The sequence below is a fragment of the Bufo gargarizans genome, chromosome 9 (assembly GCF_014858855.1).
Source record: "Bufo gargarizans isolate SCDJY-AF-19 chromosome 9, ASM1485885v1, whole genome shotgun sequence".
NCBI classification, from domain to species: domain Eukaryota; kingdom Metazoa; phylum Chordata; class Amphibia; order Anura; family Bufonidae; genus Bufo; species Bufo gargarizans.
In genome coordinates, this window is record NC_058088.1 from 104,937,957 (window position 1) to 104,955,798 (window position 17,842).

At 44.7% G+C, this 17,842-nt stretch overlaps 1 protein-coding gene across 1 annotated transcript; it reads left to right on the top strand.

Annotated features, from left to right (window-relative positions):
* Positions 1-3,996: 3,996 nt before the first annotated feature.
* LOC122919373 (APC membrane recruitment protein 1-like) lies at positions 3,997-17,621 on the top strand. The gene is made up of 3 exons (XM_044268364.1): positions 3,997-4,098; positions 9,272-9,422; positions 13,921-17,621. Exon 3 carries the CDS (start codon positions 14,020-14,022, stop codon positions 17,281-17,283), a length of 3,264 nt encoding a protein of 1,087 aa, XP_044124299.1. The 5' UTR covers positions 3,997-4,098; positions 9,272-9,422; positions 13,921-14,019; the 3' UTR covers positions 17,284-17,621.
* The last annotated feature ends 221 nt before the right edge of the window (positions 17,622-17,842 follow it).

Sequence of the window (17,842 nt, forward strand, 5' to 3'; positions counted from 1 at the left end):
GAAAAAAGAGTTACTATAATATTTATTAATGTGTAATATGGATTTTCCTATTGTCGAACTGTTGTGATCCGTGTATAAACGTATATGTTTTTTTATAAAATTGAAATAAAAAGAATAAAAAAAACAAACAAACACACTGGCATTGTCTGTAACACAATTAACAAACACACTGGCATTGTCTCTGACGCAATCAACAAAATACAATTACCAACATAATGGGCTAACTTAATCACTCACAGACAGAAACCACACATTTTTCCCAAAACACAGAAAACACCTCAAAACCCCACATATCCCCATAATGTATACGTCCATGGATAGCTCTGATCTGGGTGAACAACATATCCAAAAATCACCCAGATCCAAGCAGGGGTTTCCGAATTCCATGGAAGTCACATTTGGCCGGCCGCAAGCATGGCTTTCCTGCTTAAAACAGTTCCACAAATTTAAGCTGTGCGGCCGGTCTGTCTTCTCCTTCAAAGTTAGTATGGGCCATAATCCTGAAGCAAGGGGCTGGTAGTAAGGCTTTTCCACCACCCAGTGGCGAGGTTGGTTTTGTCACAAGGGGGGTATCCTAATTTATTATATTAACTCTGTCCTGGAGACCTGATTATCAGGCAGTTGTGTCCTGGGAATGTGTCAGACTATCAGATGATAGGGACCGCATCCATGAGAAGGCCTTGTGTCTTCATTGGGTATATTGATGATTTGTGATTTTTCTGTTTCTTGATATTTATGTTTTCTGTATAACTTGGACACACCAGTATCTACTGGTCACAACTGGAAATAAAAACAGCCTGGGGTTAAGAAGGCAACTGCAGCAGATCGGATCACCAGAGGTCTCAGACAAAATGAGGCGCAGATAAACCAAGGTATTGGTCTTAAGAACCAAAAAGATACCTAAATAAGGTAAGATCCTTGTTACCGGAGTAATAAAATGGAATGTGATTTATGACAGGAGCTCATAATAATAACAGACATGATGCCAAGTTCTGGAGACACCAGAATGATAACACAGAATAATTTAGGGTTTAGATTCTTCATGAAGATGAGTAGAGCAGTGGCCATTAGTGGAAAATCATCCAAATCTCCTGATACATGGCGTATAAGTATGATAAAATTTGAACTGCCTGCAGTCAACCCCATGAGGAGCTCCCATTGACCTTAATATGTAGATCACATTGAGCAATGGCTCCCAGAATTTTAACTATGGAAGTGTGTAAGGAAGCAGGGGTTTTGGTGATTTGTATAAAAAATAACCCTATAAAAAATATATGAAAATAAATCAGCCCACAATTATAAGGTGTATTCTGTTTATTTTGGTGCAGCAGTGGGTCCCAGAACAGGAATAACAGCTCTAACACTCAATGACAATAATAAGCAGTGTATTGATGTTAGAAATATGGGCCCAAGTTTATTACAGTTAAAGGGATTACAAGGACCCACAGTGACCGGGAGTAAATTGTGTGTCACTTACATCTAATTTTCAGTTGTTCCATGTTCAGTCATAATTAGTTATATTTTTTTGTATCTTCAGATCTTTGTACCAGAGCAGGGGTCTCACTGTGCCCCAATGAATATGGGATAAAGCTGGAGGTGATGACGGTGGCCACCATGTCAGGATCAGATGACCTGCGCTTCAGCAAGAGGCAGATTCCGGGTTCGGTCTCTGCACTCACCCCCCAGACTTTCTGCAGTCTGACGTATTCACTAAAGAAGTGAATTTCCTGCTGCATCAGAGGCAGATTCCAGGCTTGGTCTCTGCATTCACCACTAGACTTGTCATTCACCGGACTTTCTGCAGTCCGACGTATTCACTAAAGAAGTGAATTTCCTGCTACATCAAAAGGCAGATTCTGGGCACGGGCTCTGCATTCAACACTAGACTTGTCATTCACTGGACTTACAGCAGTCAGATGTATTCACCGAAAAAGTGAGTTTTCTGCTGCATCAAAAGGCAGATTCTGGGCTTGGTCTCTGCAGAAGTCAACACACTTGACATTCACCCTTGATTCAAGGAAAAATCTACCGTCCTTGTCACGTGCCATTGTTTTCCTCCACCACCTAGGGGAAGGGCAATCCTTCAGCCTTGGTTCCCTGGTTGTTTCCTCCACTGGGGTTTTTTCCTCTCCTGACTCTTCATGAGTCAAAGGCCCATCAAAAACAGGGCCACATTTAAGACTAGTGCCCTGACCTCTAAAGAGAACATCTACTGTATATTTGATACCTTGCAGTTAATAAAAAAGTCAATGTATATTAAATAGTGGTGTGTCTGAGGCTCTTTTTATAATTCTTCATAGTCAACTGGATGGGGTGCAGGGAGTCAAACCCCCGCTGATTAGATAGTGATGGCCTTTATTGGTTTTACAGCTCAGCTTATTTTTTTTATCCCCTACCTACAGGATAGGGGATAAGTATCTGATCGATGGGGACTGCTGTGTCCCTCATGATCATGAGAATGGGGATCCTGTGTCCCCAAAGAAATGGAATGGTAGGTCAACCATGTTCCCTTCTGCTTCATTTAATGCGCAGTGGACACTGTAGTTGGCGCCCGTGCGGACTACTGGCACCGGCTTCAACGAGTCAACTGCGCATATGCCGACTCCATCTGCGCAAAATTACGGCACTAAGAAGAACTGACGTCAGGGATAGTGGAGTGAATAAATTAAGTGGTAGGCGGTGCTGGGCTCCGGATCGATGGGCGCTGCTGGGCTCCAACATATCGTGGGACAACCCCTTGGGCTCCTGACAGAGGTGATTTACATATCAATAAGATCGTTTTTTATAAGAATCCAACACACACAGAGCATAAACAGTGGGATCGTTTTAAACACTGCATGGAGACTAATGGGCACATATAAATATCACTATATCGTTAATCCTGGTGACAGAATCCCTTTAAAGGCCATGAGGTGCTCCATATGCTGAATGGGTCCATAAGGCTACTTTCACACTAGCGTTTTTTTTGCAGATCCGTCATGGATCTGCAAAAACGCTTCCGTTACAATAATACAACCGCATGCATCCATCGTGAACTGATTCGGTTGTATTATGTCTTCTATAGCCATGACGGATGGGGGACGGATCAGTTTTCTATTGTGCCAGAGAAAATGGATCCGTCCTGGTACACAATGTAAGTCAATGGGGTGGGATCCGTTTGGCTCAGTTTCGTCAGGCGGACAGTAAAACACTACAAGCAGCGTTTTGGTGTCCGCCTCCAGAGCGTTATGGTGACTGAACGGAGGCAAACTGATGCATTCTGAGCGGATCCTTTTCCATTCAGAATACATTAGGGCAAACCTGATCCGTCTTGGACCGCTTGTGAGAGCCCTGGACGGATCTGACAAACGGAAAGCCAAATGCCAGTGTGAAAGTAGCCGTTCCCTATACACTGGTATACATCAGTATCTGGTTTTTACTGTATAAGACGCACAACCTGCAGTTTTTTTTCTTCTATAAACCACATAACTATTGGCCACTCAATGTACTTTTTTGCATATGGGCCTGTGGATGGCATATGTCACTGTACACAGCAGCACACTCAGGGGAATTATATACAATGTACACATAACACAGTGTGGACATATACCACGCCATGCAGCATCACAGCAGCCTATATAGCTCACCGCACATGCCTCCTCATAGGTCAATAGGCAAAATAGCACAAAGTTACATGGACCAAAATGTGTAAAAGTAGCGACCCCAGAACGTGGCAGCAGGTGTCTATCCCCCCCCCCTGTGTCCGCACAGTGACTTCCCCTCACAGAGGCTGAACCCATTCACATGACGCCGCTCTACTACACTCACATAGCCTACTCACACGGACGGCAAACTGATTTTCTTTTCTCATTGGCTGTAGCTATTGTCAATCATCAGAGGAGCCAATCAGAGGAGTGTTTGCGGTTCTACGGCTGGTAGGCGATTGGTTAAGCGAAGGTGTTTTTGCGTGCTTTGATTGGTTCGCTTGCACGTCACTCAGCGCAAGCTGGGGGTGGTGGTCAGGTAGAGGCCGCACTGGTACAGGAGCATCAGTCTGCGGTGCTGGGAGTCTGGGCAGGAGGCTGCGGAGGCACCGAGGCCTACACCAAAACACAGCTGGTAAGAGGCACACAAGCGCCGCGTACGGTTCCTATGTGCAGGGGGGAAGGCTGCGGTTTTATGTATGGAGTGCTGCGAATCCCTCCCGCTGATGTATTGACTACAGTAGTAAATAAGGCCACTACAATGGGGGCTGGGACTGTGCGCATTATACTGTGCCCCTGCACGCCAGTGCCAGCCTACTAGTGTAGCAGATGGCAGGGCTCAGGCTGGCATGGGCTGTAATAACATGGAGTGGGAGAAGATTGTAAGAGATCTGCCATAAGTGACTGGGGTGTGTGCGCCTCTTGCCAAAACTTTTTGGGGTCTGCGGGGCACTGTGTATTGTGATCAGCAGCTTTTACACCAGTGCTGGGCCCCTCTCTATGACCTAGTGCCCCCTGGCACCATGGCATTGGCAGGGACCGTAGGGTAGGTCTTTTTTTTCTTGTTTCTCCCTACAGGTTAGATTTGATGCTTTCTCACACTGACAGTAATTCTATGGCAGCCATGTGCATACCGGGCATATGAGCTGTTGGAGGATAGGACAATCCCTTTCAGTCGACCACTTCTCTGGCGGTAGCAGGGGTATTAACGTGTTGTGCAGTCAATTCATGACACGTGAAGGGGTCGCCGACAGCCCCCTGTGCTATGGACACTAAAATAACTCACCTGTCTGTGACCCCACCAATGGTGTGTGACCAGGAAGCACTATGGTCCCGTGACTGCTGTGACCAATCACTGGACTCAGCAGTCACAGCAGTGATGTACCATTCAAGCCTCTGTGACTGCTGAGACCCAGCCGCTTTCTCATCCTGCCAGGACTCGCAGCAATGGTGGGACCACAGGCGGATGGGGCATTTTTTTATTTTTTCTGGACTTCCATAAGGACTGAAAGCGGCTGAGAATGGAGCAGTTTTGGCAGGACACCTCCTTAAAGGCCCTTTACACAGGCAGGCAATTATCGGAAACTGTTGTGAATAATTGCCTGCTCTTTACAGGAGGTGAGAGCTGCGTTTGCATGCAGTAATCACCTGCGCTGTATGGGGGTGAGCAAACTCTAGTCCTCCATGCACGTTCATTGGTTTGGGTCAGCAGATTGGCAGGACGGTTTGCTGCCCAGAAACATTTAGGTGCCCACATCAGCGATGTTTTCACGGGGTGATCGGCAGCACCGATACACGGGGTAGTTATCAGTTACAAACGTCCCAATCAGTGGCCCATGTAAAGGGGCCTTCAGGTTTAGCATTCCATGTTTTTCTCACTCCCATGAATAGAATTGGCTATTCTCGTCCGCAATACAAAGTATAACAGGACATTTTCTATAGCGGTACTTTCACACTAGCGTTTTTCTTTTCCGGCACTGAGTTCCATCCTAGGGGCTCAATACCGGAAGAAAAAACTGATTCATGCATTCTGAATGGAGAGTAATCTGTTGGGGATGTCTTCAGTTCCGTCTTTTTACTTTTCAGCATGCTGAAGTTTTATCTCCGTCCAAAATTCCGGAACACTTGCTGGAATGCCGGATCTGGCATTAACTTACATTCAAATGTATTAGGGCCGGATCCGTCCTTCTGGTCTGCGCATGCGCAGACCTTTTAAAAATGTGAGAAAAAAATCAGTTCTTGCAATGCATTTGTGAGACGGATCTGCTTCCGGATCCATCTACAAATGCTGTCCGTTTGCATGTAGATTGCCTGATCCGGCAGGCAGTTCCGGCGACAGAACTGCTTGCCGGATCACTCTGCCGCAAGTGTTCAAGTTGCCTAATCTGCATCACATGGATATGCAAAAATTCTGGATGTGTGCGCGGTCCCATAGAATTAAATGGGTCTGTGTTCTATCCGCAAAAATGTAAGTAGCACACATGAAAAACATTTTTGTGTGCATGAGGCCTTAGGCTAATTTCACATTTGCGTTCGGGCCTCCGCTTGTGAGTTCCGTTTGAAGGCTCTCACAAGCGGCCCTGAACGCATCCGTACGGCCCTAATGCATTCTAAGTTAATGCGGATCCGCTCAGAATGCATCAGTTTGGCACCGTTTGGCCTCCGCTCCGCTCAGCAGGCGGACACCTGAACGCAGCTTGCAGCGTTCGGGTGTCCGCCTGGCCGTGCGGAGGCAAACGGATCCGTCCAGACTTACAATGTAAGTCAATGGGGACGGATCAGTTTAAAGTTGACACAATATGGCTCAATTTCAAACGGATCCGTCCCCCATTCACTTTCAATGTAAAGTCTGGACGGATCCGTCTGAGCAACTTTCACACTTAGAATTTTTTCTAAACTATAATGCAGACTGATCCGTTCTGAACGGATCCCATCGTCTGCATTATAGGAGCAGATCCGTCTGTGCAGACACCAGACGGATCCGCTCTGAACGCAAGTGTGAAAGTAGCCTTAATCACATGTCAGTGTTTGGTCCGTCATTTCCATCAGTGATTGTGAGCCAAATCCAGGAGTGGTGGCTACAGAGAGATGAGGCATAATGGAAAGATTTGTACTTGTTCTGTGTTTTTTGACCTGTATCTGTTTTTTTTGTTTGTTTCCTCACAATCACTGATGGAAATCGCTGATCAAAAAATTACTGTGTGAACTAAGGTTTATAAGTTCACGTATGCGGCAACTACTCCAGCAGTCTGTTCCGGCAGAGGAACAGGTTAACTGAGTTTACCGAATACGGAATAGCTAGGAACTGCCATACACCGCCAGATCCTCATTCGCTATAATGGGATCCAGCTGCTTTCCGGCGTAAACACTGGATTCCGCCCTGTCAGAAAATACCGTATGCAACATGTATGTGTTCTGAACAAGGGAGAAAGCTGAGAACAAAAGGATGGGACATGTTGAAATCAAACTGCCCAATTATCTCCCGGACATCTGCCACCAGGGGAGAGTCGGGAAGCCCGCATACACTCAACCATCTATGTGGATTTGGCTGACACACATCTAATATGTATTGCTAACATTAGAAAAAGGGTACATTCACACAACCGTAAGTGTTTTGCAGTCCGCAAATTGTGGCTCTGCAAAAGACAGGTACCTGCCACATGCGTTCCACATTGCGGAACTGATGCGGACCCAGAAATACTGTCGTGTGAATGTACCCTAAGGGTGTGTGCCCTCAGTCTGTACCTCATGGATCCGTAATATGACACCCATATCGTCTCCCTATATACTGGTACATACTATCCCTTCTCTGCCTCAGATGTTATACAGCAGTGGTGCCCAACCGACACTAGACATGGCATAAATTTTGCGGGACAGAACTATGTAGCTTTGCCAGAAAGAGATGCAAACACTGTGCAGGGGGCACGTGTAGGCATTACCCCTGTGCAGGGGGCACGCCTGACAATGTGGAGCCAAACTGATCCATTTTTCACTGACACAATATGGTGCAATTAAAAACTGATCCGTCCCCCATTGACTTTCAATGTAAGTCAGGATGGATCCGTTTTGACTTAGACTTTTTTTCTATGAATAATGCAAACGGATCTGTTCTGAATGGATACAAGCGTTTGCATTATCGGTGCAGATACAAGACGGATCCGCCCGAATGCCAGTGTGAAAGTAGCCTAAGACTGACCTGAGTGATGGCCGTGGGTTATGTTCTCACATAGAAAACGCTGTCATTGATGGAAGACTCTTTGGGTAGAAGGGATTTTCACGCCTGGACTTTAGGCAACGCATTTCGCACTTTTTCTTACATCTCCCTATCAGATTGGTTTGTTATGGCTGCAATCAATCCCCGGTTGTTGGAACAGCTGCTGAATGTAGTTTTATGAGGGCCTTACCGTTGCCCAGAATAAATGAAGAATTTCACGTGTTCCTCTCTGGTTTCACAGTCTGTCTCCATGTGCCATTTTTTCCCTTTATGTTTTGTCTCCAGAGAAGTTTTTGTTAGACCTTGTGGAAGAATCCCAGACCCTCCTCCTGCTGCCGCCATTACTTATTTATCATGTTCCTGACATTTCCTTTCTCTAGCTTTATGAGAAATCTGAGTCAGTGCACACTAAAGCTGCCATTGCCCAGGATGTCATTGGGTGCTCACTTATAGGCACCGATTAGCCCAGAGAGTGGGTCTCTGTTGCACCTCTGGTTCCATGTGTTCATAGTCCGAGACCACAGAATCTCTCCACGTGCAGGTCAGACCACGTGTGTACAACTAAGAGCGGCCTAGTCTTTGATATTGAGACCCCAGCCTCGATCACCCCCTGCATTATCTTGTTTAATGAGGTTTGGAGAAGACATTTCTGCAACTGAATATGAATTCCATACGTCTGAATGGTGTTAGTTCTGCAAGTCCCATTCAGATGAGTTTCTGCTGTAAATCTGCTAATATGTATAGGGACCGTCCCAACCCAGTCCAAAAGTTGGGCAGAGAAAGATTGGGTTGTTGGATTTCAACATGCCTGCTCCTTTTTGTTCTGCTAGAGGTGTCTAGTAGCTGCTTACTCCCCTCTCCCCTTTCAGAAGACATGCACGCCTGGCTGAGCGCTAATGTGTATGGGGCAATTCAGTTCAGCCGAATGTTTGGCCAACAACTATCTAAGGCCCCATTCACCAGAGCTTACCGTATCCAGCATTGCCGGCTATAACCAAGTAGCGCCTGATCCTCATTGACAATAATGAGATCCATCCTCTCCCCGGAAAATGTGCCGGGATTTAGGGGAACACAAAACATTGCATGCAGTTGCGGTCCTATATTCCGGGTCCCATTATAGTTGATGGGGATCCAGCGTTGCGTGGTTGCATCCGCCAGTGCTGGATACAGTGAGCTCCAGTAACCTGATCCTCAGCCAAATCACGTTACTGGATTTCAGACGCAACAGTGAACAGGGCCCAAAATGTATGGCCATCTTCAGATTCCATACTTCCATAGAATGAGCAATGTAAAATTCTGGCCAAAACAAAAACCGCTGCTTATCCCCTTGTACAGTAGAGACCCCCGCCCCACTGTTCTGAGACCCAGTGTTAGTCCGTGGGGGTGGGCTGGAGGAAGCGAGCACTGTCAGATCTGGGCCTCGGATGCAGGAGCTCCTGTGTTGCTTATCATGTGCTGATGAAGAATTTGTCTTTGTGTGTAGATGGCCAGCACTTACAGTATTACTCCAGGCCGGTAAACATCTTATCTGTTGATGATTTTTTTTTTTGCATACATTTTCCCATTAACCATCTGTCAATGTTTCTCATCGTAGGTTCAGGATGTGTCCAGAGTAAATGACGGCTCTGTGGTGACAGTGATTGCTTGCAATGTATCAGGTATCTGTTGGGAAAGATGATGAACCTCTGGATTGTTGGGTCCCCTGCGTTCTCCCTGAAGACTCCTGTTGACTTGCATTTCACACAGTAAGCCTGGTTTTAACTTGTATATAATTATTATTTCTGGTTTCAAGTTGTACAGTATAATCAGAAGACATAAGCATGAATTTGATTACCGTATTTTTCGCCCTATAAGATGCACCAGCCCATAAAGACACACCCAGGTTTTTGAGGAGTACAATAAGAAAAAATATTTTTCATTAGACCTCAGGTCAGACCACCAATCAGACTCCCAATGTTAATAAGACCCCAATAAGACCTCTGACTCCAATGTGAAGTAGCCCCAATATAAAAAAAAAAGACCCTCATTCAGACCTCAGATCAGCTCCCATGTCTCATCAGTTACCAGGGCACGTACACAGGAGCAGGCACGTGTGACGTTTTAGAGGCGGAGCAGGCACGTGTGACGTTTTAGAGGCGGAGCAGGCACGTGTGACGTTTTAGAGGCGGAGCAGGCACGTGTGACGTTTTAGAGGCGGAGCAGGCACGTGTGACGTTTTAGAGGCGGAGCAGGCACGTGTGACGTTTTAGAGGCGGAGCAGGCACGTGTGGCTGTTCCCATCAACAAGCGCGCTAGCGTTTCACCCCCACTTTAGGGAGGGAAATGCGTCTTATGGGGGTGAATACAGAGGGGGGGGGGACAAATAAAATGTACGGCGCATTGCTTGTGCTTGGTACCCGACACGGTATATGTTTACCCGCAGTATTTCAGTCCTTGAAATAGTCTTGTAGAACACATACTTTAAATTCTTCCATTTTCATATAGCAAGCGGCTGAGGGAGCGGGGGCGTAAGGCAACTGGCTGGACAAAGTGCACATTTAAATAGCTCTGTGCATGTGTCATGGTTTCCATTCAGAATAAAGGCCACACTATGCCGTTCCATTGTGGGACGGATTACAGCAACTTTTGGTAGACCTCGTTGACTTAAGGGCCCTTTACACGGGCCGAGACCCCGCCAATAATTATCTGGCGGTGTAAGGCTTTTTTCACATGAACGATACAGATTGTCAGGATCTGTTCAGGAAAAAACGGATGGTTTCAGTATTTTCCGCACGGATGCAATCAGTTTTGGATGCATTTATCACACGCACAAAAAAATAAATGACGAATAGCAATTTACATTGGCCAGTGCAAAGGGGCCGTTCCAGTTGGGTCCATGAGGGCACCTTCATTGTCTCAGCCATTTTAGTAGCACATTGTTGCTGTATGCCTTGTTGTTCTTGCAGTCAAAACGGATGGAACTGCACAGGGAGTCCTGAATGTAGATGCAAACATAGCTGTGGTGTACCAGATGTAGTGTGGGGGTGGGGCGTTCCTCTGCAGCTACTTGCCATACAGCCGGTGGGGGTGGGGGGGCTACCATCCTATGTGACTGTTTTCTATAGGATGAAGAGAATACATAGAAACACAAAACTGCTATTCAATAGTCTTGACTTGTACAGAACAATGCTCTAGTGATTGCTTTGTCCTCATGTTTGAGCATTGATTAGGTGTCTAGAAGCGCCGTCCATAGCTTGCATGCCTCGTTTCTCTGTTCATTGCTTAATGCATTGACAAGGAATTGCTGCTCTGCAACTGATTTTAAAAAGATAAAAGAAAAACCTGATGACACTGACCAGTCACCTTGTCATCTCATTGACCTCATGGAAATGGTGCACTTTTGCATCCCTTTTAGTGCCTTAGAAATTAAAGGGGCGTTCCAGGTATGTGAAGTTTATCTCCTCTCCACAGGCTAGGGCAGGGACCAGCAACCTCGGTACTGTTCTGAAACTACAACTCTCAGAATCCTCTTTTCACTTCTATGGGAGTTACAAGATCCTGCCAGGTAAGTATGCATGATGGGAGTTGTAGTTTCAGAGCAGCTGGAGTGCTGAAGGCTGCTAATCTGTGGGCTACAGGATAACTATTAGATCTGAGTGTCCTACCACCGGAACCTTACCGATCTCAAAACGGGGATGCCATGCCCCGTGGAGCACCCTGAAATGAATGGAGCGGCCAGTCGGGCATGCGTGCACCAGCTCCATTCATTTTTATGGGAGTTCCCGGAGATAGATGTACTTGTTACAAGTAAGCAGAGTAGCAGTACTCAATGTCAGCCAGCAGCTGCAAAAGCAAATAATATTTTAGGTTGTATAAAAAGAAAGATAAGCTGGTGTTCCCAATGTAACAGTACTTGTTTATAAATCCCTTGTAAGGCTATGTCTTGAGTAAGGGACTCAATTTTAGCCACTGCATGCTATGAAGAATAAAGGGAGCTACAAAAGGTTAAGAGGTGGGTGAATGGATTATTAAATGGGATTGAAGGTCTGTGTTAGGCCTCTTTCACACTACCGTATGGCTATTTCAGTGTTTTGCGGTCCGTTTTTCACAGATCCGTTCATTTTTATTTTATTTTTTTCCCCGTTGTGTTTCTGTTTCAGTTCATCTTTTCCGTATGGTATACAGTAATTACATAGAACAAATTGGGCTGGGCATAACCTTTTCAATAGCTGGTTCTGCAAAAAACAGAACTGATACAGATGCATTTTTTTTTTTTTTTTTTTTTTTTTTTTTTTTTTTTGGAGCCATTGACTTTAATGGAGCCACGGAACGTGATTTGCGGCTAAATATAGGACATGTTCTATCCTTGCACGGAACGGAGATACGGAATGCATACGGAGTACATTCCGTTTTTTGCGGACCCCTTGAAATGAATGGTTCCGTATACGGAACACAAAAAAAGGCTTGCAAAACGGGGGAAAAAACGATAGTGTGATAGAGGCCCTAAAATGAGAGGCTACTTGGGAGGGGGGGGGGGGCAAGACCCCTTAGAGGTGTTCATTCACATGTAGAAATACAGTTGTGGTCAGTACAAAGAACTGCAACAGGATTTATTCATTCCAAGGACTTTAAAAAGGACCAGAAAAGGGAAAGGCCAATTTGGCATCAGTACAGGAAAGGGTTCTTTACAGTTAGAGTAGTGAAACTATGGAATGCCCTACCCCAAGACATAGTAATAGCCGGTACTATGTCAGCAATAAAAAAATGGGCTAGATCTAGAAAAAATTAATTGTTAATCGGAGAGATCCCTTTGGCCGAAAAGGAAATGTCGGAATAACAAGCAGGGTGCCAGAGGAAGGGACATGAGGCGATGAGGGGGGGGGGGGGGGGGGGGCAGTGGATAGAGCGGGAGGCTGCCGGTGGTGGCTCGGTGAGTAGACCGACTACTCCACAAATATGTAAATAAAAACAAAAAGGGGGAAGAGATAAAGCCACCAAGGGCGCGCCACAGGCTCCAATGGTCTCTGAGTAAAACACTAAAAGTTATTAAAACTTATAATAGTTGCTGTAAAAGCTGTTTCCACAATAAAATTCAATGTTAAAAGAAATGAGGAATAAAGTGACTCGCTTCACTGAGGAGGAGGTCAAAGGGATAAAGCTCAAGACACCCATTGCCTCCCCCGCCAGGATCGCTTGTAGTATGTTAGGAACAGTACGCAAGGGTTACGTCTTGTGGTTTCCTTTTATTATCATCACAGGTGGGCTTAAAGGGTTTCTACCACCAGATTTGGTCCTATTTAGCTGACTGACACTAGCGATGTGCTAGTGTCAGCAGTCCATAACAGTGTTCTTACTTATCTGTCTGCTGCCGTTCACCTTAAAAACGTACTTTTATAGATATGCTAATCAGCCCCTAGGTGGTATGTGGGGGTCATTAGCACCTAGGGGGCTCCGTCCACTAACCATTTAAGCCGCCCATTGCGTCCCTCCGGCCCGCCCCGCTCCTGTTGATTGACGTGAAACTTCTCAGGAGCAGTCAGCCTGTTTTTTTACTTTGTATTACTGCTCCTGAAGTGGGTGTTCTGATAACCCCTGAAACGCATTAAGCCCACCTGTGATGATGATAAAAGGAAACCACAATACGTAACCTGGGTACTGTTCCTAACTACAAGCGATCCTGGCGGGGGAGGCAGAGTCAACGGGTGTCTTGAGCTTTATCCCTTTGACCACCTCCTCAGTGAAGTCAGTCACTTTATTCCTCATTTTTTTTAACATTGAATTGAATTTTATTGTGGAAATAGCTTTTACAGCAACTATTATAAATTTTTTAATAACTTTTAGTGTTTTACTCAGAGACCATTGGAGCCTGTGGCGCGCCCTTGGTGGCTTTCTCTTCCCCTTTTTTGTTTACCTAGATGCTTATCTAACAGCATTGAGGGTTGTAATTAATGTCCTATCATTTTATCTGAGAGAGTTTGAACTTGTCTTTATTCAACCTATGTACAGATGTAGCAGAGTTAAGTCACATGTAGCGAGTTCTCGAATCTAGTTAACGCGTTGACTGACTATTAGCTCTGCTCCATCTGTATCATCAGCTATCCACACATCTGTAATAGGTAGGGCTTCACTTTTTTTGTCACAATACATTTTGAAATGTTAGAAAATAAGTTTAGTTCTATTTATTAAGCATTTTAAGTGGTTTTCGTTGTAGCTATGTGGTTGCAGCCAACTGATGGTGGTTCTGTCTTTTGCTTGTTCCTGCAGGAATCCAAGGAATGTTTCTCCACTCGTACTAGCTGGGCTCCAGCTCTTCTGCAGTTTCACTCCTCTGATCAGCACACCATTAGATACCTAACAGTTGTCATGGAAGCTGGCCATAGCTGCCAAGAGGAATCTACATGTCTAAAGTCCTCCGCTTCTGTCTGTGAAACTCTGGATGAGGTTCCCTGTGACAGAGTGGATATTCTCCCAATACAGACGGGATCATGTGTGGACCAGCAAACTTCAGGAAAGCAGAAAAAAAATCCTTTCAAATTCTTTGGCGGGAGAAAGAGTATTTGTACACTGCCCAGCTTCTTTGGAGGAAAGCACAAAGGTTTAGGAAAAGGTAACTCAAGGAAATCAGTGAGTAAAAGCAAGACCCATGATGGCATCAGTGATGTGCATGCTGTGGATAATAAAGAAGGTTACTCAGCTAATACCATCAGCCGATATCATGGTGGTGATCCTTCTACTCCAGGATGTACCCTTCCCAGCTCCCATAGTGCTGACTCTGGGATTACTTCACCAGTTAAGCTTGACTTTAATTACCATGACATGTCCCCAATGGGAAGCACAGAATGTTTTGAGAAAAAGCTGAATGGCGATAAATCGTTCTCTTTTCCCAGACCAAAGAAAGGGCTGAAGGGATTATTCAGTAGTATCCGTCGTCACAAAAAAACCAAAACCCCTAACCCAGAAAAGTGTGAGCGATATGACCATATAACGCAGAGCGTCATATTAGAGCAGTTAACTAGATATTCCTCAGAAGATGGTGGTCTGCAGGACAGCAGTGAGCAACCAAAGATCAGCCACCTACACTCTGATATATCTTCATTGAATGTAACTGTTGAGACTGAGAAGGAAGAGTTACCAGCTTGTTCAGTAAGCATATCTGATATTCCACCACACAAAACTGATGAATTGCTTGTAGAAAACTGTGACGTTCCCTCTGTAGATCAAAATCCTATCAGTGATTCTAAACCGGATGGCTTTATTGATTGTTCTGATCCTAAAGAGGTATCTGCTGAGAGTGGAAAACCTGAATCTGACAGAGATCCTCTTCCTTCAGCTGCTGACCAGCTTAGTCTGATGTTTGAGGATGTTTCATCCCTGAAGAGTTTTGACTCATTTACAGGTTGTGGAGATATCATTGCTGAACAAGACATTGACAACATCAGTGATAATTCCATTTCTGTAGAAAGAAGTAGAGAGGCAACAAAGAGAAGCTCCTGCCTTGTTACCTACCAAGGAGGTGGTGAGGAGATGGCAACCCCGGATGACATGGAAGAAGAGTATCTTCAGCAGCTGTTAGAAAATGGCAATGAAGCGGATGCCAGCTATGGAATGGAAGATGAAAAGGAACATGACAATATGTCTAAAAGCTTTACTGAATTGGAACCTAATGCTTACGCCATGGCTGCTGAAGATGCCTTTGTTGACAGGAGTGTTCTTAGTAACACAGAATTGCTAACACCTCAAAGTGATCAGCAAGAGTCTGCTCCAAACAGTGATGAAGGGTACTATGACTCTAACACGCCTGGCCCTGATGACGATGGTGGAGAAGGCTTTTCCCAAAAGGAACGTCTTCCCAGAGACAGCTACAGTGGTGATGCACTTTATGAGTTTTACGAACCTGATGACAGTTTAATGAGCCCTGCTCCTGGTGGAGAGTCTCTATACGACAACAAAACCATCTGCTCAGAAATATTTGATCAGTTTTTTGACTTTAGTCTTCCTGTAGACAGTGACTTAATTCAGAATATTGAACACAAATTGGGAGCAACTGAGACAGAAGAAGAAAGGTTGGCTGTCATTCAGAAACAGTTGTTGTTCTGGGAAAGGCAACGAGAAGCAGCAATGAAAGGGATGGATCATCTAGGTAAAGACATTTTTTCCAAAGAAAATCAAAACCTTGAATGTGAAATGAGAACTGCTAGCTTAACTGGCAAAAACAAGGACTACCTTATGAGGGACCAATATGCATTACCAAATTTCAACAAAGATGGAGCTGACAAAGGACTACAAAATGCTCAACCTGACAAACTTGGCTGGAAAGACACTTTAACAGATGCTATAAAACAGGGTGGTTACATGCGGGACCTCAAGGGAAATGGCTTCGTAGAAGATTCTGGTTTTGAGTTGAATGTCGATGGCCTTGGAACTCAAGACCAGAATGTCGCAAGAGTGACGAATGTTTCTAAGCTTTCCAACCCAAATGTTGTCCCTATGGACCACGTTAAGAATGTATTTGATTCTGACTTTTCCTCCATTTCTGGATATAGTCAAGAAAACGATTGTGAGCAGGCTGTAAACTTCTCTGAGACACTGGTTGAGTTTGCTAATAATGGCATGTTATTTTCAAGTATTTCTGAAAGACTCGGCAACACTGGTTCAAGCTCATCATTCCATCACACTCTTAATGCTCTTCCTACTATGGTGACCTTTGATATTGTAGATGTAGAAAATGAAGGGGAGTGTGAGCAACAGCTAGACCTAAGTCCAGACGAAGATGTTGTTTCATCATTTGAGGGTTTTGATCACAGCTATGTACAAGAGTCCCTAGCTGAGTGTGATGAACAACTGCTGCAAATGGACTCTCATCATTCTTTCCAAAGCTATAACTGGGGAGTGACAAGTCTTCCTCGTCACTTGGACCACTATAAACTAAGTCCTTCAAGTCCAGTTCCACTTTCACTTAACAGAAGAAGTAAATCTCTTGACACAGAACGTTTAGCACTAGAGCTTGGAGCTTTGCATATGCCCAAGAGTGGCCTGAAATCCTGTGATGACCTTGTTCCCTGGGAGGATGAAAAGACTTCACATCTGCAAGAATTATCATGTGTACCTGGAGAATTTTCAGCTCTTAATAGGTGTGATCTTTTGGAGCAGATAGTTCCAACAAAAGGGCAATTTGAAACTTACACACCAGTCCTGCCTTTGAAACAGGGCTACAGCAGAGAGCCTCGGGGTTCTAGCTCAAGTAGCCAGCTACCAGGGGACACTAAACAGATTGCAAACACTATAGACCTCTTACAGTGTAACACTAGACAGTCTCGGGAGGACGCCATCTCCTTTCGATACTCTAGAGAAAACACTACAAAGATCCTTGCCCGTGTCCCACCACTGGAAGAGCTGAGGGGTGTACATATAGATTACAGTTATGATTATCACACCCCTCAAAAACAAACAAGAATTAAACCAGTGGGCATTACACAAGCAATGCCCCAACAACACAAACAAGAAGACTTTGGTTCCTTGCCAGACTATCTGGAAAGGTCTGACCCAACCAAGAAGGGGAGTTTGGACCTTAGAGGACTGGCAGCAAATGACTGGAGTAACAGTTACAGTGAATGTTCAAACAGCTAAATTATTATATAAGTGGGCTTTTGTGCTTTTACTAGAAATCCTATTAGGGAATTTAAAAGTCTATGACATGGCTTTAATAGCCAGCCAAAACAGAGGAAACGTCTTGTATACATTTAGCCAATGTAGTAATTTTATTCCCCCCCCCCCATATTTATTTTACTTCATATTTGCAACATGTTTGCCAGCACACTTCATTTGTGGTTATTTTATTAGGCTGTTTAGATATGAATTTCTCTAGCACCGAGGTGGGTCAAACCTCATATACATATAGTGAAATTGAGGCACACAGATTTTCAGTGTTGCAATTAAACTCTTTATTTAGTTTCACAGTAGTTTCATCCAATTGCCCAATATTTGTCTTTAAGGTGCAAACAGAATATCTAGACCGGACGTTTTGGTGACATCAGACCTTCATTAGCGGTCACATTTTTATCTGTTCTGGAGGAAAGATAAAAATGTGACCTCTAATGAAGGTCTGATGTCACCGAAACATCCGGTCTAGATATTCTGTTTGTACCTCGAAGACAAATATTGGGCAATTGGATGAAACTACTGTGAA